Source organism: Perna viridis, chromosome 4 (genome assembly GCF_037379345.1).
Source record: "Perna viridis isolate PV_CMFRI_1.1 ecotype Kerala chromosome 4, ASM3737934v1, whole genome shotgun sequence".
Taxonomy (NCBI): Eukaryota; Metazoa; Mollusca; class Bivalvia; order Mytilida; family Mytilidae; genus Perna; species Perna viridis.
Window position 1 is genome coordinate 21,039,780 of NC_142448.1, and position 23,891 is coordinate 21,063,670.

The 23,891-nt window shown below is 34.2% G+C and overlaps 2 protein-coding genes across 2 annotated transcripts; one reads left to right on the forward strand and one right to left on the reverse strand.

The window, feature by feature from the left end:
• Positions 1-660: 660 nt before the first annotated feature.
• Positions 661-5,102, reverse strand: LOC148619281 (spermine oxidase-like). The gene is made up of 4 exons (XM_088578994.1): positions 4,946-5,102; positions 4,622-4,751; positions 3,712-3,861; positions 661-2,087 (listed from the first exon to the last, which is right to left on the reverse strand). The coding sequence occupies exons 2-4, from the start codon at positions 4,738-4,740 to the stop codon at positions 971-973; spliced, it is 1,386 nt and encodes a 461-aa protein (XP_088435120.1). The 5' UTR covers positions 4,741-4,751; positions 4,946-5,102; the 3' UTR covers positions 661-970.
• A 3,194-nt stretch (positions 5,103-8,296) lies between these two features.
• LOC148619282 (uncharacterized) lies at positions 8,297-18,685 on the forward strand. Its single transcript, XM_088578995.1, has 13 exons — positions 8,297-8,553; positions 8,831-8,954; positions 9,441-9,539; positions 10,101-10,166; positions 10,963-11,028; positions 11,206-11,297; positions 11,656-11,756; positions 12,814-13,004; positions 13,207-13,281; positions 13,999-14,118; positions 14,473-14,604; positions 15,470-15,600; positions 17,688-18,685. Exons 1-13 carry the CDS (start codon positions 8,444-8,446, stop codon positions 17,794-17,796), a joined length of 1,416 nt encoding a protein of 471 aa, XP_088435121.1. The 5' UTR covers positions 8,297-8,443; the 3' UTR covers positions 17,797-18,685.
• Positions 18,686-23,891: the final 5,206 nt, after the last annotated feature.

Genomic DNA, 23,891 nt, shown 5'->3' on the forward strand with positions numbered 1-23,891 from the left:
TTTCCAAAAATTTCTTTTATGTATTCCCAATCACTGTCGCACAAGTCGTTGAGTGTAATTCAACGTTTGATTACACAAGGTGCAAAAGTTAATCAGTTAATATATATGGTAACTGACAAAGGTGAGACCATTAAAGTTTTATTTACAAAAAGGTCCCCGTAACCACCTGTCAGAGAGACGAACACTACACATCCATGTGGGTGAAATGGTCAGGTCAATGCTTGTCATCGGGATGTTTAGTTGAGTACAACCTGCGGGTTGTATAGGAGATATCTGGCATATTTGGTTGCAAAACACCTCTTGTGAACTGTAGCTCTGTTACAGCGAACCAAAGTCAGAGAAGCCTTCTGCATGGTTAGCCCCATGAAGGAGCAAATACAAACATGGTTGTAGACGTAATGACACCTAAATATAAACGCTTTTGAAGGGAGCTCTTACATAGCCATATATGTTTCTATGGAGAGTTGGGAAGCGGCAGGATATCAACCTGGTTTTATTGCCAGCCGTACTGAGAACGCTACCCAGACACGAATATGGACAAACACCCACAAAACTCTCATGGATTCTACAAAAACTGCTTGCATTTATTGTTGTTTATGTAAGAATTCAGAATGGACTAAGGCAGAGAGTCGTTCATCAGCAAATGATAAAAAGAAAATCTTCGCTCTTATGTTTTATCTCAACTAGAGAATGAATAACTTTCTGTTCATAAGCAAAGGAAGGTCGTATTAAGGTTAAAATGCAGTCACAAAATGTGTCTGCAAGGTCTCACATTATTAGGGTTTCCTATGATATTTCTGTCTGAAATTGACAGACATAGAGACAAAGAGAAAAATAAACACTAAACTGATTTTATACATTCAAGTAACGTTCAAGTAACGACACGATTTTTTATGACTTTGATGGGTTTATATTTTATTTCTAATTGATACAATAATAAGTGATACGACAAAACAGTTGTTTATGAATGTTAAGTGTACAACTTACACAGTCTCTCTGCTTCTCTTACACCAGATGACATTGCACCGTGTGTAGTAGAATACCATTTCTCGTGTGTCGCTTCCCCTGCAAAACATAAGACGGGCTTATTCTGGACCAATATTGGTTTCCCCAAGTCTGATCCACATTCCGCATAGGAGTTAACGGAATAGTTGCTGTATGCTCCATAAAAGAGAGGATTTGTACTCCACGACGACACCTTGATGTCTGTTGGTTCTGGGATACTTTCATCAGCATAGATTTTTCTGAAGAGTTTTGTACACAGCTTTCCAACTTCTTGTTTTGGCAGGTTGCAAACTTGTTTGGAATCCTGGCCATATAACCAGAAACCTAACTTATTTTCTGTGGTTGGTATTTCAATTATGAGTGCTGTCTTAAACCAAGACGGTAGATTCATCTCACTGAAGTTTTCCCATGCAGTATACCTACTTGCTTCCCCTAGTTGCCAAAAAGGTTTCTCGTAATACAAGTAAATTCCTTCAAGTTGACCATATCCCATTCTCTCTATAGCATCTCGTTTCCAATGTGGAAGCTCGGGAACAAAAAGTGCTTTATGAAACTCTTTCAAATGCCCAAGTGGACATGTAATGATGACATGATCTGCATTGCTATTACATTCCTTGTCGGCTGTTTGACACGTTATCGTGACGCAATCAGTATTTTCATCGTTCCAGTTTAATCTGATAACTTTATTTCCCAGTTGTACTGTTCCCACCGGAAGATCGTTTGCCAGACTCTCAATGACTTTATAATATCCCCCTGGTACGACGATATCTTTTCCTTCTGAAAAACCTTCATTTACCGGGAAAAGTTTTGCTGATAATTTATCAGCGTTATTTCCGGCGGATAATGACATCATTTCGATAAGACAGTTTAGTGCAATTTTTACGTCAGATCGTTCTTTTTCTGCTATACTATCTATTGTTTTCTCTATTCTTCGCCTAAAATACTTCTCGTACGAAACAGTTTCCTCCTCCTGGTTTTCATTTTTCAGTTCCATTTGGATAGCCTCAAAGATTCCAAAGGCTTGTTGCAAAATGTTACCACCCATGACATTGCCTTTTTCTGTACACCATGGAATAGATTCTCTAAAAAGAAACTGGCCTGTAATTTCCTATATTTTTTTTTATTTCTATTCTTGTGATTTATGAGTTACACATGTGAAAGGTGTTAATGTTTTAAATGCTTGCTTTATATCTGATACTGACTTCAGTATCTTTTTTCGCCTACGAAGTCACGGCGAGACACTGCACAACGCTACTGCGCGTCCTTTTACTTATATTGTAAAATAAATTTGTACAGTGTCCCTCCGAATAACCCTTTTGAACACACCATTTAGGAATTGTTAAAAAAAAATTACATATTTTTGTTTTCGAAAATCTAAAACACTTAATCAAATCAAATGTCAGTGTCACAGGTTTACCCTTTAACACGGGGGTGATGTATATACAATAATATTAGAGTAAATGTTAAACTTTCGGAAAACCTAACGTTCTAAAACTTATAAGTCGCAAAACGATATTTTTAAATTTTGTAAAATCTTCCAAGTTTGCATTTGTCTTCTTATAGACATAGAAGCATTTTTCAAATTACGAAACGATAAATACCATTCAATTTATCTTTTAAAATAATTTAAAAAAAAACACGACGCTGGTCCCTTTAAAAGGTCGTGTGTATGGTGTTGTAGAATGGATAAGTTTCTTGAAAATACTTTATAAGAAATAAATCTAGAGACGCTGAAGAGACTGAATTGCTCACATGGAGAACTAAAAATCATGTATCATTGGAACAAACGTAGATATTTAAAGAGGTCCTTATACTTACATCATTTCTATTACCCGTTGAGCCACCTGAGTTGCACAAAAAACGGATGCTTGAAGAATGCATTTAGGCCAACAACACTATCAAGTTTCAAAACATTAGCATCTGTGGTTTCAGAGAAGTTCATCTCTAAAATTGGCCACTCAGAAGCTTAGATAGCGGCGATCTAGTTTAATTAAGAATGTACCAAAACTTTATTACAAGTAGTAATTATCGTTATTTCTACCAAATGTTGTCACCATTGGCTGAGTATAAGCAGATAAAAGTGCCTTTCCGCAAAAATTTTCATTAGATATTTGCAAGAAAACTGCTGATTGACCTATGGAATATTTATACCTAGTTTGGTTCAAAGTAGTCAGGTAGTTTTAGATAAGAAGATGTTTAGAAATCATAAAAAGAAAAAAGCGCCAAAAATGGACAAAAGATCTTATTTCGGGGTTTTGACTCCGTAAAAGACTATCCTATTTTCTGAAATTTTGACTGATGAAAGGTATACAGTTAACATTCTCAAGAATACTGCTATAGCTTTCATTTAATTGTAAACAAAACACTACCGAACTGGTAAAATTATCATAAAAGGGATAATAACTTTAAAACGGGTCGTTTGGCTAACTGTTCAAGCAAGATTTCCACGAAAGTCTTAGGTTTCTCCTATGTGTTTCGGTTTTTGAATTAGACCCTAAGGTCTATTTTAGTAACAGTGGTTATGTTTTTTGACGGACCAAATATCCAAAATGCACGCCATCCTAGGGAATAATCCTATCAGATTTTATTTTTTCAATAGTTTCAGAGGAGAAATGTTTGAAAAAAAATTAACGACGACGACGAAGACGCCAAGTGATGGCAATTGCGACCAGGTGAGCTTAACATTAAAAAAATATAATTTGTTACCTATCAATGCCTGAATATGGTTCTTTTATCAGCCCTCTTTCTTTTGCAAACATAAACACAGGATTCTCTTCGCTGCTATCGTGAATGAAATTAGCACCTGGATTTATAAATCCATCACCAAACTTTTCGGTCCACATTCTTCCTCCAGGCCTAAAAAAATAAAGAATAAATATCAAACGAAGTGAAGTATTTATTATTTTTTTCTTTTTTTAAGCAATTATGTAATATAAGTTTGACTGTAGAAGTTGTAGATTTACTTTGAGTAACTGTTGGCGCAAAGAGAAAATGTCAATAATCATACAAAATGAAACGAAGTTTTATTATGCGATGGAAAAAAAAACAGGAACACAGAACAGTGCAACACTAAGAAAATGTAAACTAACAAAAATGTGATACGGTTCTAAATATATGCAGGAAATTTTGCACAAGAATCTAGATATGTCACGAAACAATCTATAAGATGATTTATTATTATAATCAATGCAAAGCGGTTTATATACTACATTCCTCGTCGAAAACGTCAGGAGAGTTTCATTGTCAAATTGTACCAGCTCAAATTATTCGTTTGTAGCAGGATTACTTTAGAACATTTATTTTTTGTTTTTTTTATGGTATAGACATTTCGCTGAACCAAGTATATAAGAGTTTCAAAGCAGTTTATTTTTCAGCTCCAAATGCACTAGCCTTCTCATTATTATTTCGAGTCACTTGAATATAAGAATAGGCTATAATTATCGCTTGATGAAAGTTCTATCGGATTTTAACTATATCGTAAAACCCCGAGATTACCCAAAATCTGAGTATTCTATGGAAGTTAGTGGTGACAAAAACCACCAAAAACATATCTTATATCTTTACCGTTAACTTAACTCTCCGTCAACCAACCACACGGGTGTACAGAAATTCTTACCTGTCAGATGCCTCTAAAATTGTCACATTTTTAAAGCCGTTCTGGACCAAATGATTTGCAGCTGATAGTCCGGCTATACCGGCTCCAACGATGACAATTTTTGCTTCCTTGTTCGTCATTTTAGACCAACCTAAAACATCAATCAATGTATTGGATTCAAAAAGACAAATATTCTTCGCACACAATGAGACGCTTATTCATTATACTACAAGGAATAAAGTATCAGTCGATTGACAAAGCCGAGAGCTTTTTAGCAAGAAAATTAAGCGATATTTTGATAGTCAATAAGAGAACGTTCAATAGGCATTCAAAGAATGTACTTACCTCTTTCGCCTCTTCAAATCCGTTTAGTTTTTACACAAAATCCTTATTTCTTGGTTCCTTTTTATAGATCTAACCAAAATAATTTAAATAAACTCTCCTTCAACACACCATGTTCATATGACTATGACACAAACCAAATATTGGAAAGTAAACAACAGGGATAATTCAACTACTCACGTTCATGTGTAGCGATTTTTAAATCTATTTTTTGTTACTTTCTTAATGTAATACCTGCTTAATTTGTAGATCTAAGCTAAGTCCAAAATTTAAATGTTTTATTATAATTTCATCCCTTGACAAACCCTTTTGCATCCCCCTGACCGCTTTTTTTCTTTTGTAAATCAACTACTACTACTCCCCATTAACAATAAAAGTCTTCAATTGATCGGTACAATTTATAGCACGTTCTACCTAAAAGTTCTTGGTAAGTAGAACGACAAAATTAAATGTATATACTATGTTCGATAGCTTATTTAAAAAATAAACATTTATTTTGTATACCCACCGTGAAGAAGCAAAGTCCAACTAAATCATTTCAATTCGTTTTTCATTCTTTTTTTTTATTTTTATTTTATTTTTTTTTTTTTTTTTTCATTCTTGCGTTCGTTCCGTTTTCTTCATCTGCTCTTGATATCGAACAACCAAAGGAAATTTGTCTAACTGAAACAAGTACAGTCTTAAACTGACAATGTAACATCCAACAGTATCCTGAGTGAAATACTCTCCACCGGTGTAACATCCAACAGTATCCCGGGTGAAATACTTCCCAGCGGTGTAACATCCAACAGTATCCCGAGTGAAATACTTTCCACCGGTGTAACATCTGAGTGAAATACGTCCCACCGGTGTAACATCTAACAGCATCCTAGGTGAAATACTCTCCACTGAAGTTTTATGAGTTTTATGCTGAGGAAGGATATCTGTTATCCGAAATATTCAATTTAAATTTTACCATCTTCTGGTGATGTTAAACATATTTAGACGTTTATATATATATATATATATTTGCCTTACACACCATGATACTTTCAAATGAAATGGGTACAATACACTCACGTGCATTAAAATACATCACGAAAATGATAATTTAAATTATGCATTTAATGAAAAACGCGAAACTTTGTGAAAGTCAGACAAAATGGGAAAGTCTGAAACATGCAAGTCAAAACAAGGCGATCTAACTATATGATTTTATTCAAAGAAATCTCCTCTTTTTGAAATGAACATTTTTATCGCTCCATCACTTATTATGTGGTACTTTTCAATAGAATGTTAAAAAAAATTGAAGTTTTTGAGAGCGTTACGTGTACTTGAAATGTTCATTTGCAAGCATTTTAATGAAATTTCCAGTCATTTTGTCAAAATGAAATGACAGATCTTGTTTTTCTTTCTTGATTCTAATGGTACAAATTACATATCTAAATGGTGGGTTATTACCTTACATGTTTCACACGTTTTCGTTGTTTCTTTTTTACCAAGCAATGGCATTACATTGTATATCTATTACAGAAACCATAAACTAATACCACAGAAAGCATGAAAAGATTTTCTCTGTGTGTGTGTGTGTGTGTGTGTGTGTGTGTGTGTGTGTGTGTGTGTGTGTGTGTGCGGAATTCTACATAGAAAAACCGTCATGAAATGAACCAAGGCAAAATAATCTAAAATATTAGAGATTGTTGTTCAATACAGCATGTATGTGTACAAAGCTTAGGCACCGTGCAACATGCGAGTCTTTGCCTGGCATTTTCGATGTCTTCCGCCAAGTAATCGAAGAAAGTGTCACTATTTGAAATACAGATTTCAGCAAGAGTTTAGAAAGAGCTACCTCCTTTTTCCATGCGAAATTTAACAGTTTACTTGGATTCTCATTGTTCGGTTAAGGGTTTTTTCGGTATATGTTCAGGATTCACTGCAGCCAATTATATTCGAGATATTTTCTGGTGTAATTAGTTAGATGTCAAAGTTAATGTTGATGGGAACAATAAAATGATTAGTATTAAATTTAATGTTTATAAACCAGTTCTTTTCGGTATATATCGAAGATTTATTTTATATTTCGGTTTTTGTCTTTTTTTTATTTCACTACTACAATAAGACAACAATATACCATGTAACTACGATAATCTAATTTGTGCACTTGAAATTGAATCGAATCAGTTGATACAATGATTGAAATGCACGTGCTCGTGCTTCATAACCTGACAAATTTCAAGTTAAAGCAATTGGAAGTAAAACTTCTGACATGAACTAGAATGTGGATGTAGCACGTGCAAGCAGTATATTTTAATGTTTTAAATGTTTGTTCATTGTTTGTGTGGTGATAGATTTCGAAATAGTAATATGAGCAGCGCTTCCAATAAGGATCCCGTTTTCTTGTCTCTGCGGTGGACGTTCGTTTCCTCCCTTACTGAACTCCGTTGACAGCCTTCATCAAACATTTAAAATCAATTTCCTTTTCCAAACTTTGCAAGATTCTTGCATTTTAAAGGTTGGCAAGCTCCAAACAGCGGAAGACGCACTCGTAACTTCACTTACGATTAAGTCCTGCTTAGGAAGACGGATCGCAGATCCGTAGCATGTCATCAGTGTTCGGAGTTCGGTAAAATTAGGAGTCAAATTCCGTAACGGAAATTATTTTCGGAATCATTGCTTAATCAACTTTGTATTGATTATTTTGTAATTTTCTAATCAGGAAAAATAATTTCACCCCAAATTATACCCTACTTAACTTGGCAGAATGCTGTAGTTCGTTCGCAAAGTTACTTGATAGATATTGCATTGGAAGTTAAAAAATAATGTTTAAATGGTTAAATGATTTGTATTATGTTTTTTTAATTGCAGACAGTGTCTGTTTCCTTATATAAGACAAGAATATGTAATTAAGAGTTTTCTAGCTGGTTTTCATGAGGTCATCATAAGGTCTTCAACAAGAGTGAGAACGGTTTCTATTATTAGAATTTAATCTATTAATCGAGAAAAATCATGATATTTTCTAGATATTTTGGTAACAAAATAATTAAAACGAGTACTACTAAATGATTACTTTGTGTATTTTTTGTTATAATACGTATTTAATTGTTACACGTCCAGTAATATTTAAGTGTCAAGTCCAGACTGAAAAACTAAACAGAGGAAATAAACAATGCTGAGACTTATGCCTACTTTAATGAAAACTATGTTAAGTTTTTTCGCTGATTCATATTATACTTTAATCAATTATGCTACGCATACACGTCTTGAGAAAAAAAATCATTCTAGTTTGCAGTCTTGTTGAAATTTTCAAATATTCCCTTAAACAAATACCAGGATAAGTCTTGAGTAATGACGCCAATAACGTTTTCGTGTACTAGAAATGAGATTTCCGGTGTAAATAAGGAGGCGGATCATTAATGGTTGTAATCTTACAGTTTCAAGTTAACAGTTATCAAAATAAGTGTAGTATAGATAACGACGAATATCAAGAAATAGATACGTTTTAACAATATATAATGAGACGATATGGGTACAATTCGTAACATTAAACTAGAGGGATGTGACATTTCTCCAGCTAAGGTTGAAGGATTACAGGAAACCTTTGGCTATCCACTGTTTGTTATTGCTAAGTCAAGGTGGGTATTGTTATGATTTATATTGAAATATACTTGATTTTCCTGTCGCAAGTTCAAACTATTACAAACTTGGAGCCCGCATATCGACTTGTAAATACATAATCATATGGTGTACAGTTTCAATGACGTCGGCATCGTGCTATTTAACTCAAGTTTCATTTGAAATTTGAACTGCAGCAAAATAAAAGAAAAGACAATCTTGCTGATGCATGTTTAATTCGGGATCACATGTAAAATATCAATATGATTGACTGAAACTATCGTTTTATTTTATAAGATGGATGCAGGACGATGAGGTGTCCAACTGTATCTCATGTAAGAACAAATTTAATCAGATCAGAAGGAAACATCACTGCCGAGTATGTGGTAAAATACTGTGTAGTAAATGTTGCAAAGAAAAGGTGAGATATATCAGAAAAAATGTGTAAATTGTTTCGTACATTACACTACAATGGATATATTGGTTGTTTCAAATACAGCATATGCCTTGTAATTCATGCAGTATTAGCATTCACAAGACTTGGCAATGTCAACATAGGCGTATTGTTTTGTTTTGTTTTGTTTGTTTGTTTTTGTTTTGTTTTTGTTTGTTTGGGGTTTTTTTGGGGGGTGTATTTCGTATTTTTTTGGTGCTTTCATTGCTTCGAACGTCGTAAAAGCTAGTAACTCACTTCAACTGATATTGCAAACGGAACAAGATATTAGCGTATTTTCTAATATGTCGCTTTGTCTATTGATTGTTATTTTTGCAACAGCCTTATAGGTTAACAAAACAAAAACTGTGTAATATCTTTGATGATCAAAGCAACCGAGTGAGCACACAATGATATATTACAACCAACATGACCAATACTCTCTTTTAATACTGATGTTGATAAACTCTCCAGATACCGCTACCACAGATAGGATGTGAAGAACCAGAGAGAGTGTGTGAAATTTGTCGTCCTGTCACAGAGCATCTTACTAAATCAAGGTCAACCATGCTGGTGAGCCGCCTGCCTTTTAATACATGATCATTACATATTTACTTTTTCCATTAAGTAGCAGACTTAATAAATATCAGATGGAATTTGATTCATGCATGTCTAAATACCACAAAATTCGCATTTATCCCTTATTCAGAAACAGTTCCAGACCACATAACCAGTCATTTGGTGGTTGCGCTTTTCAGATAAAATTATATAGATTGTACACGAAAATGGCACTTTGCAAGATGTATAGTTCTTGCTTTGGTTGATTTAAGTAGGAAATGAATGTGTAATTTTCTTAAAAATACAGATCTGTATGCAAAAAGAGCTATAGTAACCTAAGATATTACGTGTGTAGATCGAAAGGGACGATTTGTTCGGTGGGTTGTTCTGTACATTGTATCATTCATCTTTGTCATTTTCAGTATTTGAATTTTTATTTATTGTTACCTTATTAATGAAGGTATATCTTCAGCAAAATTTTGAAACGTCTTTTCATTTATGAATATAATGTCATACGGGAATATACATTTTTTTTATGTTCACGTAAACGATTTTTGAATTTGTGTATTTCTTCAGTCTTTTAAGTATGAAGCAGCCAAAGGTATCTTGAACTTATGCACAGACCCAAAAGGATTGTGCAAGGTAATGTTTTTACAGTTAGTTCCAACATATGTTCACGTGCATATTATACCACACCTCTTGGTTCTATGGCGTGGGTACTTTGTACTGATGACAGTGGTGTAGTAGACCTCGCTCCTTACATAATGTAAATCATAGAAAATCAAACTATAACGTGGTATATTTTAAAAGAAAACAATTCAAATCAGCCCTTGTGGTGTTCATAATTTCATAATTTGGTAAATAACGAAACAAACATTTTAATGAAACCCAATAACTTATTTTGATGTTAGAAATCTTGTCCTCAAAGAGGGTGGTATATATTAATTTAACTATTGTTTCGTCCTCTAAGTGGGTTTCCAACGCCATGTTTATAAATTCAAAATTACCAATCGTATGAATATTGCAGATCTGGGTATGCTGTACATGTGTGTCAACATCAGCAGCATTAGAACCAGTAACCTAGGAATTTCATAATTAAAAAATAAATTGTATACAAGAAACATTAAGAAACAAAAATATGGAAACAGGAAGCCAAATATAGCAGAGAACGAATGAACGATGTTAAATTAGTATGAAATATAAAAATTGGATCCATTTTCAGAATCTTTTATTTCATTTAACCCTGCACCAATTTGCCGTTTGACGACTAAGTTCATATATTTGCCATATTATTATTAGGGTAGGGATCGATGGTTATTTTTGCATGAGCTTCACTCAGTTTTCTATTTTTTTTTCATTTCTTACAACATGATAGAAGATCGTCACATTGTATTATACACATTAACAAAAGCTGAAGTTTGATTTAATATATTTGTAGGTGGTTGAGTTGGGAGGTGTTCAGATGTTGGTATCTATGTCAAAAGAGCACTATCCAGAATTGAGGGTACGAGTTTGTAAGAGCTATAAGAAGATTTTGAAGGATTAATTATGTGATAGGCAGATTCTTGATTGTGTTCATAGGACTATTTATAAATCTTAATTTTGGATTGAATAAGCTGGAAGAAATTTAGGCTCAGTATTTTTGATATGGTAATTTAATGTTGACATAATACATTTTCAGGCAGTACTATCAGAAGGTCTGCACGTTCTAGCTACCCATCCTTCACTCCATCAGATGTTGGTCACGGTAGGAATTATAAAGGCTGTGTGCTGGTAAGTAAAATATTAATCGCTTTAAAATGTATGTCAAGTTGAGTAGATGAATAGGATTAAAGAGCATAGTAAGAAAACAATGTGATATCGTCAAGATTTGTAAAGAATATAAATACCAAAGAGACCTAAATTCTGAAAATATGCAGACTTTGTCTCATAGTATTTGATAAAAATTTGTTTCCTTTCCTATACCGTTCACATCGTGCATCATGTCCAAGGAATGTGTGGGATCAGTTGTCACATATAGACAGACAATTGTTTGATAGATTCAAACGGCAGGGATGAGATTATTTCGAGTTCGATGCTTTTACTGAGATGACTGTGGATGTCTATATAATGCTACTGATTGATATTGTAGGATAATTTCTGTTTCTGATGCAGTGGCAGAGGAGAAGACTGTTATAGATTCATTAAGCGCTCTGGCCATCTTCTGTAAACTTAATGAGTTTAAAGTGAGAGGTAAATCTTTTATTTTTTTATTTTTTACTACCGTCTTGGTACGGTTACTACCGTGTTGGTACGGTTACTACCGTCTTGGTTACTAATAGGTATAGTGACTTTCAAATTGTAAAAATCAAAGGAAAAAAAGGGACATAAGGGCAACCATGTATATAGAATAATCAGCAACTCGAAATTATCAGTATACTGGTGGAAGTAACCAGGTAAATCATCAAAATGTCAGCAACTCGAAATTATCAGTATATTGGTGGAAGTAACCAGGTAAATCATCAAAATGTCAGCAACTCGAAATTATCAGTATACTGGTGGAAGTGACCAGGTAAATCATCAAAATGTCAGCAACTCGAAATTATCAGTATATTGGTGGAAGTAACCAGGTAAATCATCAAAATGTCAGCAACTCGAAATTATCAGTATACTGGTGGAAGTGACCAGGTAAATCATCAAAATGTCAGCAACTCGAAATTATCAGTATACTGGTGGAAGTAACCAGGTAAATCATCAAAATGTCAAGAGTCTTCTTTTTTATATGTTTGAATATGTTCATAGCAAATCCGATTGCATTCAGAAAAGATGACAAATTATGAAGGTTTAACATATTTACCGGCCAATGAGTTCAAATGAATTTCCTGAACGATGAAGCGGTAATGAAGAGTCCAGACAATCATTTCAAAATACATGTATAAATCATTATTTGATGCAGTTTAATGGGTTACGAGAGCTACCGTTGAAATACTGACGTTGAGCTAATAAACAAAAGAAAACAAAATGCTCCAAAAGTTTATATGTTAGTCGTTAAACATGGCCCAGTATCAAAATGTAAGGCAGACGTATTGTATATAACTCATACTAGATGATGAAATCGTAAGTATTTTAGGCAATAAATAAAGGATTTGCGTGATGACAAAAGCTTCAAAAAAGCAAAAGAGCGAGATATTGTAGTATAATTTGGTGCGTTTCTTATCCCTTTTTTTTAGTGATAAATATATTGCATCTTAACCACAATTACTCACTTTATACCTAGCTAAGGTCAAACTTTTCATTTGTTTAATCCAAGCGCTTGATGATGGGGCCCTTGATGCTATTCTTAAACTATTCCGAGCGGAGACAAGTTCAGCCATATCTCTGGTAGCTGTTAGTACACTAGCACTGTTGATGGAAAATCCTAATACTCATCATAAAATAATGGATAGTCCTGGAAATATACTCAAAAACATACTCATACTAGCTGGTTCAGATGATGAAACTGTAAGTATTTTACGATACAAGATTGTTATGTAAGTGTTTGTGTAAAAAGCGCCTGAACTCTGTTTTCACATGAGAAAAGTTGTCAATTGGATTATTCTTTTTTTATTCGATATCCATAAATTGTTCCCTAATTTAATTTACTTAAAAAAAAACATTACTTCGATATAGTTCTAACATATTCGTTCTGTATATATTTTCACAGATGCAGGAGATAGCGTTTAAAACATTGTCACAGTTATCCATGGGAACAGACTCACACAGACATAAAATAGTGCAGGTAGAGTAGTTTAACATCTCAAGACACAAATATGCAAACGGTTGAAAATCTTAGTTCTTTACCAGGTATCCTGTGGTTTTTCTATACAATTTGTTAATTTCCAACGACTTTGAAAGTAAACAAATAATTGGTAACAACATTAACCAACAAGAAGACTGTTCTGTATTCTCTCTAGTTCTGCAAACCTTTCCAATGTCAGAATTTTCCTGGTCAGGAACAGAGCAAGAATTTTTAGAATGGTGTCATAATAAATTCTATAATCAATTCTGTAGAAACAGTATACAGATAATGTGTATGCTTTCAATTTATTTGAACATGTTGGTTTAAAAAGACCGTTTGTCTAAAAAAAAACAGCTAAGTGTAGAATTTTACACAGATCGTTCTTGGGTGGAATCGACAGGGAATCGCCATAGAATATAAATTGTCAAGGATAGGCTATGGCCCTCACAGAGGTTGTCATTAATAGTACTAGAGTTGTCAGCAAGGCAGATCTATAATCGCAATCCCGACGATTTAAGTTTATTCTAAAGAGATGTTAAGAGTGATCTCCATCGTAAGCATAAATATTAATGGTTAGTAAAGATTTTTTTTATGACAGACCAATATGTAAGTATTTCAACTGAGTACTAGTGAAACTTTGATACTTGGTACATCAGATAAACAATTATCATGTGGAAAAAGATCGATGTTTCCTAAAAAATATTTCTGAATTTGTAGGAGGACTTTTCAGCTGGTCAGATGATGTTAAAAGCATTGAGAAGTAATCCAAAGAATGATCAAATCTTGTGTAATGCATCTTGTCTTGTTGCCAACTTGGCCACAAGTGCCGAAGATCAGGTATTGCTATGTTATATTGCGAACGTTGCATTTTATTTTATGTTACCTTAGCCAAGTTTCATAAATATTCTCGAATTGATATTTTCCTCAAACCTTTCAGTTTTCCAACATATTTTAGATTTATACCAGCCAACTGATCAGACTTGAATTTTGAAGTATTCGAAGAAACTCTTAAAAGAGGGTCCTTCAGATTTCCTTCAGTGTTCCTTACCATGTCTAATCTATAATAAGACTCTGTCATTTTATTGCATTATGAACTTTCAAAAAGGTCACGTGTATAGGTAATAGTTTCAGCTTGTCAAGTTGTTCGAGAATTGCTCAATGTGTTAATGGTGATAAGAACATATGTTATAGGGAGGTCTACAGGAACTTATGGCTTGTTTATGTGAAATAATGAAATCAGATACAGAAAATGGTGTACTGCTTACAAATGTATCCAGAGGAATAGCTAACTTTGCTGCATATCAACAAAACTCGGACAAATTGGTTTGTAACATTCAGTTCAATTTAAATTTTAGTCCAGAAAGTGTGGCTAGAGTAGTTGAGAGAGAGAATAAATATCTGAGAAAACAACTCGATTAAATACAATTGAACAACCGTACGAAGCAGATCTCATCAGCTTATTCCTATTTGACATCAACAAAAAATGGGCAAAAAAACCGAAGCGTCAGTAGTGGGATGATTCAATACATTAAAATCCAAAAACATGGTCTAAACGTGAGCACATGAAACAGAGACGATCTACAGACAAAATTTGAAGAACCGAATAAAAAAGATTACACATACATGTAATAAGTAAAGATAAGGGAAACAAGACGTCACACGAAGAAACTAAAGCATTAGCAATTAGAAGTCCCACAAAAAACAATAAAAACTCGTGTTTTTGTCTATTTCTTTCATACCAATATATACTTACCCATATTTTACTCATGGTATATATTAAGTATACAAATAGTTCTTGTGTTTTAGTATTATGTTTTTTCATAATTGCGGTTTTCATTATTTACGTATGAGTATCAGATACATGTATAATTACCATATCATATGATTAGCATACGTTTCTCATATGTAGATATTGGCTCGATCAGTTATTATCTCATGCATGGCACGTTTACTGTGTAGTGACAAGTTTCTTTTTAAGAAATTCGAGAAAAAATAAGTTTTTAGTCTCGACAGTTATAAAAAATAACCCTGATATCTAGTTATGAATTGTAATTAATGTTTTATCAAAGATATTGTCAAAAGTAAACAAAATAGTTGTTAAACTGTTCAAACTAGTATGCAGATTTACATTTCAATATTTGCGTGTTGTTTTTAACCATTAATTTACTTTTTGGTTTTACTTACATAGCTTCACCATCTACCCGCAATAGTGAACAAACTTCTGAAGACCACCAATAATAACATTAAAATTCATGGTATGAGAACAGTGTTATGTCTGTTATCAAAGAAACCCAGTAATACTGTGGAGGAACTGCTTAGGTTAGTTATAAAGAAATAACATAAATGCACAGTTAACATTTTTTACATCTTATTTACTGTTTTTGATATAAGTGATACGTTAAATACAAATGCTTGTGAACACACTCCCGTGACAAAAAATAATATTCCTTTCTGGATTGGAATATAAAAGCTTGTGGCAACTAATCTTACTCTGGTTATCTCTCTTTTCTTTTAAATTTCAAAACGGCTTACTGTGGATTTAAATTCGTTTTATAAAACCCCATTAGAGCTTTGTCTTTATACTTTTTTTGTTTATAAACAATCGACTCTCTTACTTTTATTTATTTAAAATCATATTACACTATCTTTACCTGACTTGTTATGTGAGCATATTGGGATAACCATATCGTGTTTTGTTGGTTCTTTGTTCTGAAAATGTATACTATTAATATACTTTTTCATAGCATCTAAAGTTATCAATTTATACGAAAGCGTATATGTCTCTCTTGTTATTGCCTTATATAGCAACTTCAAGACTTTATCAATACGCCGTTGATGTCTTATTACAAGCTATGAACACTTATTTAAATCGACTTGCCATGTTATAAGCGAATAACATCAACTTAGTAATGAACCTTTAGTGCGTTGCGATGGATACATCGACTAAATGATGGTGGCCTTATTTTACGATTGGTTGAAGAATCTTAATACCACGTTCCTTAGAGTGTAAAACAAGCTCATGACCACTTATTTGAGTCCACTTGCCATCTTACATTTGCATAAGCGAACAACATCAACTTAATACGAAATCTTAATTCAGTTTCTTAAACTTGCCATGAATAAAGCACTGATGCTGTAAAATTTTAACCAAGCAAACAAAAAATTCTCCTTTTATCTCATATTTTATCGCAATATGGTCTTTGAGAAATTAGGGGTTTAAGGGGCCAAAAATGTCAATTTGATCACTTTGTAGATTTTTCTCATCAGATTTTAATGATAATTCGCTAAAATGTAGATTTATTTGGTTGATTTGATCTATTGATTGTCATTTTTAAAGGACAAGGGCCCAAAGTTAAAACCCGCCTAAATGCGAACTTTTTTTTTTATCTGTGGACAGATTTTTTTTTTAATGCATCATGCACTGCATGTGACAAAGATGCTTAGACAATCTACTATTCTCTGCATGTTCAAGGCAATTTACTATCCTGATGATGCTGTCGTATCATGCTGCGCTCGTCGAAGCTTTTTATTATATTTTTTGTAATATGACAGATTGAAATTTCGCTCAATGTAGATGGATTTGAATAGATTGCAAAGAAATGTTGTATAAGAAATTTGGCATGATACAAAAAGTCTGCGTAGTTATGGCAAGCTCTGGTATAACATATGAGTTGTGATATGAAACTCCATATGCAGGTGCTGATGGGATGTTGCCACAGATGAAAGGAAAGTTGACAATTCTGAATGAAAAGTCACCACGTTTGTCGTATAGTTTGGTCAGTAGTTTTCCTTTACCATCAATTTTTAAGCGTAGGTCAAGATATGAGGTTGACTTCACAGTGACTGTAGTATCCTTCATCTCAAGTTCATCGGGATAGATGCGATGTATTAAATCCCTGAAACTAGGATTATTAACGATAAAATGTCATCTATACAACGAAAACTGAGATTAAAGGATTTAGCTGAACGATGTTCTTTATTTTGGATCAGAACGGATATAAAGTCAGCTTCATAAGATTGAAGGAATAGGTCAACAAATAGAGGAGCATAATTGGTTCCCATTAGCATGCCGAACATTGTTTTTAAAGAACAAAATTGAAACTTTGAACATTTTTACAACTGGCTCCATACTAAAATGATCTATACCGGAAAAAGAAAGTAGGTGACCTTATAAAATTTATCAAATGCACTATGCACTAATAGTCCGTTATTAACTGGTGTTGTTCGCTTATAACATGATAAGTCGACTCAAATAAGTGGTCGTAGCTTGTTATAAGGCATCAATGGCGTATTAATAAAGTCTTGTAGTTGCTATATAAGGCAGTAAAAAGGGAGACCTTTGAATATTTTTTTCTCTCTGAAAATCTTAAATAATTTTGATAATGTTTGATATTGCTATATTTTAGGGACGGCGCAGGTGATTTATTGACTAACTTATCACGTCTTCCAAGTGTTATGGATTCCATACTAACATCCCTCATGACTCAATCTCCATGTCGGTGCAGGCCTGCATAATATTGATGTGATTTTATTGTACTGAAATAACATAGGAACTTCATTCAACCTGTACAACAGTCGCAATTTCTCGGCCAATCTCGTTGAATCCGAGCATTGCCGGGATTGGCTGATGATGTACCGATTACCTGAACAAAAGTGTATTCTGTCATTTAATGATTAATTATGAAATTTTGTTTCATTTGTTTATTATTTGTGCGCTTCGCTCCGCGTTAAACGTCTTGGTCATGTAATACATAACTTAATAAATGTACTTAAAATTGTATTAATTAAAGACCTCGTTCAATATGGACAACTAATAGAGGCTGAATGATGGATGAAATGGTCGCAATATAATGTTGATTTGACGGAACCCGTCAAGATATTCAGAAATACCGAAGCAACGTAGGGCAAGTCTGAGCACCATTGGTATCAATGGATGCTATCTTTCCTCTTGGTAGTCAAAACGGCAAGAGATAAATAAAGGTCCACTTACGCCAGGTCGCATCCCATCACCCTCTGGTACAGTAATCAAAGGAGTGCAGCAAAATTAATATTAGCAAATTTATTGCGTAATAGCTATTTATATATAAATATTTAGGGAAGCCTAAATTGGTAACAGAAAAGAACCGAGCACTCATGGTTGGCATGAGATGGTCTACCCCGACTTCTTGCGGTAACGGAAGAAAGTACAAGATTTTGATTTGATCCGACGTACAATACTGGAAATCGTGACCCCATACCTTGCCAGATTTCGCCACGAGGGCTTGTCTATACACGCCCTGCCATATCATCCCCGTGTATGTGCACGAACATTTTATTTATTGCAGAACATATCAATATGCTGTTGCTATGATTATATATTTTAATGCAAAGATAACATACATTTTATATACTTTGAGAAGTGCAATTTTCATTGTTTTTGAGTTCTTACATTATGACGCCTTGTCATTTTGTTGTCGGTTCCTGATGAACTTGCGCTGCATCGTTTATGAGTTCAAACTTATTCTATTGGAAAGACTTTCTGGTCTGCGACCGATCACTCGGGGCTAATCTAAGAAGTCTGAATGATTTGATGTTGCATTTTGCGAGCAGGGCCATAGGACCTAGGTTTTTTTTATCATATGAATGGCATCGTCTGTGCAAAAATACTTTATTGAACAATAAGATTGGTCGATAAAATCGATTACCGAAGGATTGGGAGGGTAGGAAAGGTTGTGAATTAGCCTATAACCCGAACTCTACTTTTTTGGCCTAAGTGAAATTAGCGATATTCGTAATGTCGGAAAAGGGGGTGGAGCGAATGGACCGGCAATTCTATTCAATTCGATTTTTTTTTTTTTTTTTCGGTGCAATAATTGCCAAATCTCCTTTAATCTGATAAGTTTCAATATCCATAGGAAGTCGGGGGCCCGACTAATTAAACTTGAATCCATGTTCTAATCCGTTAATTAGTTTGATAGCCTTTTCGGGGTCAGGATAATTAACAAGTGCCCTTTTAAACTGGGAGACCTTGATTGGAGAACTACCCAAGACATATAATTAGCCATTTCCTGAAACAAATTCAGTTATTATTTACAAATAGTGCATATTAAACAAAAACAAACATATATTTGAAAACATTTAAAAAAACTAAACCCTATTTATATGTACTGAATTGTTGTGACTTGCTTTTGTTCATTTTGTTCACTCGTATCTATTTGAATCAACAATTTATGTAAGCGTGAGGTCCATTGCATTTGCTACATTTGTGTGCCAATTTGCATACTCTCCCGTATTCACATGTTTGACCTTTGTTCTAATTTTTTCATGGTATGTTCCGCGATTGACGATCGTTTAACTGGCCATCGATGCGTGAATGAAGTGTGATTAAATGAGTTAAGTTTGAATATTTTGTCGACTGGTGCCCAAAGTTTTGAGTAGATGTAACATTTGCTGTACATACACATAGCATCCACAACTCCATATCGACAACACCCCATGAAGAAGACGGATTGCGTTCATTTTGCAATTTAAAATGCTCGTCATATTGGACCCACCCTATGTTAACACCCCTATAGTCCAAGTCACCTCAGATTGTTTGCGGTTTTTTGCGTTTATTTTTGTAATTACTCCACGGTTCCTTTCAAAAACTTGCAATTTTATTCATGTCGTTCTGTACTACGATTCCCTTACAATTATTTTTCGTTCTTACCTCCGAGATTGAAAAAATTCAAAATTTATTTTTCCTACGAGAATTTTGCATTGAATGTATTGTTTATCCGCCATCTTGTTGCTATGGATATTTTGAAATGTACCCTATTATATCACAATTGAAGAGCTGAAATAACATGATTTCCCGCCATATTTCCGGTTCCCTGCTAATTTATTACTTTATGTGGTAAGACTCTTATTAAGTACCAGTTGTAGCATTTTCATTCGGAACTTCTGGTTTTGTCTTTTACAAAAGGTAAAGAGCTGAAATATGGCGGGAAATCATGGTATTTCAGCTCTTCAACTGCGAGATAATAGGGAACATTTCAAAATATCCATAGAAACAAGATGGCGGATAAACAATACATTCAATGCAAAATTCTCGTAGGAAAAATAAATTTTGAATTTTTTCAATCTCGGAGGTAAGAACGAAAAATAATTGTAAGGGAATCGTAGTACAGAACGACATGAATAAAATGGCAAGTTTTTGAAAGGAACCGTGGAGTAATTACAAAAATAAACGCAAAAAACCGCAAACAATCTGCGGTGACTTGGACTATAGCTGCTGCGAGCCTCATTGTGTCCATGTATTTAAAGAACTCTGATCCTTTATTAGGCCATTTTTCTAGCATAATACTAGCATATGTTATGAATGCTGAAGACTAGACATGGATATTTTTAATGGGCTTAGATGATGACTTTTTAGTCACAGACAACATACCGCCCGGATTGTAAGATCACCATCGAAATTGTCCCCGCTTGTGAGCTCTTTGTTGGACTTACGGAGAAGACTTATATCAATATATGCTCCGCCCCAAACCTTTTCTTTTATTTTTAATGGGATATGAGATGAGATCGGATCAAAAACGCTTGTAATCGGGATTGGCATATGATTTGAATTGAGACTCGTGTTAATATTTTGAGTATGACCCCCTGTGTCATTTGATTGGGAATATTGTAAGTGTCTGTCGAAATTAAGGGTAAACGTACCATTGTTTTTTGTTTTTTTTTTTTTTTTTTGGAAAGCTATCCCACTGGGCTTGGGTTACTGGTGGTTCGTCGGCGGCGGGCTGTGACCAACATCATGTGCAAGGGCTGGTTCCGCTGTCGCCGAAGATCCTGTCCTGGATGGTGCTGGGAGTGTCGAGCTGTCAGCATTTACATCCTTGTTTGCAGTTGGTCCGACGATGGTAGATGACTGCTGTGGGGCAACTGTTTTGTCCGGGTTGGAGCGTTGCTGATTCTTCTGGGACTGTGAATTTGATCAAGCTGTCGTTTGCCGTCTACGGGCCTTCTGTTGTGGTTCTGTAGTTGAAGCGACCTTCTTTGGGGGTTCCTTTTTCTTTTCTGAGGTTTCATGATGTGGATGTTTCGTCAAACTTCAGAATGTCGACGATTTTTCGATATGATTTGAATCAATGAACAAGTGTTTGCTTTGGCGAAACGCTAAATGACGTCACGCTTTGTGACGTATAAATTTAGGGGTTTGGAATCAATCCAGAAGAGAAACGAATTTCCGTAACGTTAGCTTTCATTAAATTGGTTTATCTAAAATAGTGATAAACCGTATTAAATTATAAATATTGACGAAAAGGAATGCTTAGTTAGACTGGTCTTCCGTATTAGCGGAGATTAACATTGTTGATCATCATAACACTCATATCAAAATGATGCCTCTTTGACCAGGAGCCGTTGATACGTATTTTGCATTCGATTTGCATTATCTACTGCGCGAAAGATGAGTACACGACTGATTAATTACACAAGAAACATTTCCCATAATTCAATATTCAAGTGATTCCAAAAAGTATGCGTTAACACGACTGTAGAGTGTGCATTCCTCAAGGAAGGATAATCAATGGAACCAAGTTTCGAACGGTAATAAAAAAAACATTAAACTGTGAGCTTGAACCAGGTGCACCGGTAGGGTAAGAGTGATCTGCTTTTTTTTAGAAACACCCGCCGAGTTGCTCATGAAATGTCACGTCCGGGGTAAAAGAATAAGCAAAGAAAAACTATGACACGATAAACAATTCGGTCATCTTGGTGCAGATGGATACACCATATCTATCCACGAGTTTATGGCCGTATAACTTCTGTAGTGATGATTTCGATCCTGTGGCAGTATAACCCCGTACCTGAAGCCTTATTGTAAGAAGTCTTGCAAGTCCGCATAGTTACAGCAATCTCTTGTCAAATGAAAACTACATGCGAAGTTACTGAAGGGATGTTTTCACAGATGAAAAGTAAAGTTGACGATACAGAACTAGAAGTCACCGCGTTTGTCGTATGGTTCGGTCGTGAATTTTCCCTTTAAACGGATTCCTACGGTTAGGTCAAGATATGAGGTTGAATTCATAGTGTCTTGAGTGTCCTTTACCTCAATTTTTCTTTACTGTGGTAGATGCGATGTATAAAGTCCCTGAATCTAGGATTGTTTAAAGGCTAGAAACCACTAATTCCACTTCCCATAGGCTTCTATGCTAATTTCACAATATTCAGTGGCTTCTCTGGACTTTACCTTAACTTTAACCTGCAGAGGACTATATATCAGCATGATTCTACATATGTCAGCTCACAATCCTCAGAATGGCATGTGGGGTTAGCAGACTTGCAGTGCAGTACTGGTCACCAGAAGTAAAGAGTCTATAAATAGCATGGGAAATCCCAGTGTTTTCACAAGATAGGGGTATATTTAGAAATCATTATGGAGATTAGGCTTCACATTACAAGAAGCAAAATGCACCTATAAAATGTACAGAAATGTTTTCCCTTTCAGAAACTGTTCAAATTTTTTAAATGAGATGAAAACTTTTTTCACAGCACTATGAGGAACAGGGGTAATTTCTTCGTAGGACTATTTTTGCGTACGTTCCAAATGCTCATTGGTTGAATTGGTGGTCTGTAACCTAAAGCCAAAACGTCATCATTAAGTAAAGAACAAAATGGTAAATGATGAAGAAATATATGGACAAGGAGTTACCAATTTTTTAAGAAAAATAAATCGGGTGGGAAACAAGGCAAATGACGAAATGGATTGTTAGATTTTAACCTAAATTGCTTAAAGACGATGCTATTAAAGAATGGCTTGGATTGTTTTTCTTCATATTTGATTACTCGTATCAAAATTGCAATACGTAATACGTCCGTGTGACTTAGGGTCGGAATTGTGTCTAAGATAGGTTATGTAGGGTTATATAGAAAGGATTGATATTCAAGATATACATGTTACAAGGTCATAGAATAAGAAAAAACAGAAAATATAACAACATTTAAGGGGAGGAACTAGTAAACAAATTACACAAGGACATCTCACACAAATTGAAACGTTACATTCTTCCCAAGCGAGTGACGGATAAAAAACTCTTTAAAGAATTAATCTTCACACTGGTCATTACTGAGAATGCAAAGAATACTACCATCAAAAACATATTTCTTTAGATGCAGTTAGAGAAAATATTGTTTTAAAAATGTAAAAAAAAACTATGAAAATTATGTGGTTGATTTAATATTTTTGAATAAAAACTTTGAGAGAAAGAAAAAGGTAAAATGTTAGATTGTAAAAAAAATATAACGCTGTGCAAGATAAGATTTTATGATCTCTGGAAAATTTTATTTATGACGACACAATGAATTTTATATGCAACTGTCAAAGAAGATCGTGTTTTCTATGTATAGTGCAATATTGCATTTTAAACTTGCGTTCCCACATTTAGATCGATTTTTGGAATTCAAATATTTATTTTTAATTTTATCTATACCGCAATGTTTCTGGAAATTTTTCATCTACCTAGAAATATAAAAGTGTCAGAAGTTCAAATTCTATTTAAAGAATGAAATAAGTGACAAATTAAATCCCTGATATTTGAAGGTAACGGATAAGTAATATCAAAATGGTAAGATTGTAAATTTCTAATGGGCGT

Excerpts from the sequence above, each read along its gene's own strand:
- LOC148619281 (XM_088578994.1), bottom strand. The coding sequence starts at position 4,740 with ATGACGAACAAGGAAGCAAAAATTGTCATCGTTGGAGCCGGTATAGCC. Across the intron at positions 3,862-4,621 it reads ATTTTAGAGGCATCTGACAG|GCCTGGAGGAAGAATGTGGA; the intron begins GTAAGAATTTCT and ends TTATTTTTTTAG. Across the intron at positions 2,088-3,711 it reads CCATATTCAGGCATTGATAG|AGAATCTATTCCATGGTGTA; the intron begins GTAACAAATTAT and ends GTTTCTTTTTAG.
- LOC148619282 (XM_088578995.1), top strand. The coding sequence starts at position 8,444 with ATGGGTACAATTCGTAACATTAAACTAGAGGGATGTGACATTTCTCCA. Across the intron at positions 8,955-9,440 it reads GTAAATGTTGCAAAGAAAAG|ATACCGCTACCACAGATAGG; the intron begins GTGAGATATATC and ends TAAACTCTCCAG. Across the intron at positions 15,601-17,687 it reads ACTGTGGAGGAACTGCTTAG|GGACGGCGCAGGTGATTTAT; the intron begins GTTAGTTATAAA and ends GCTATATTTTAG.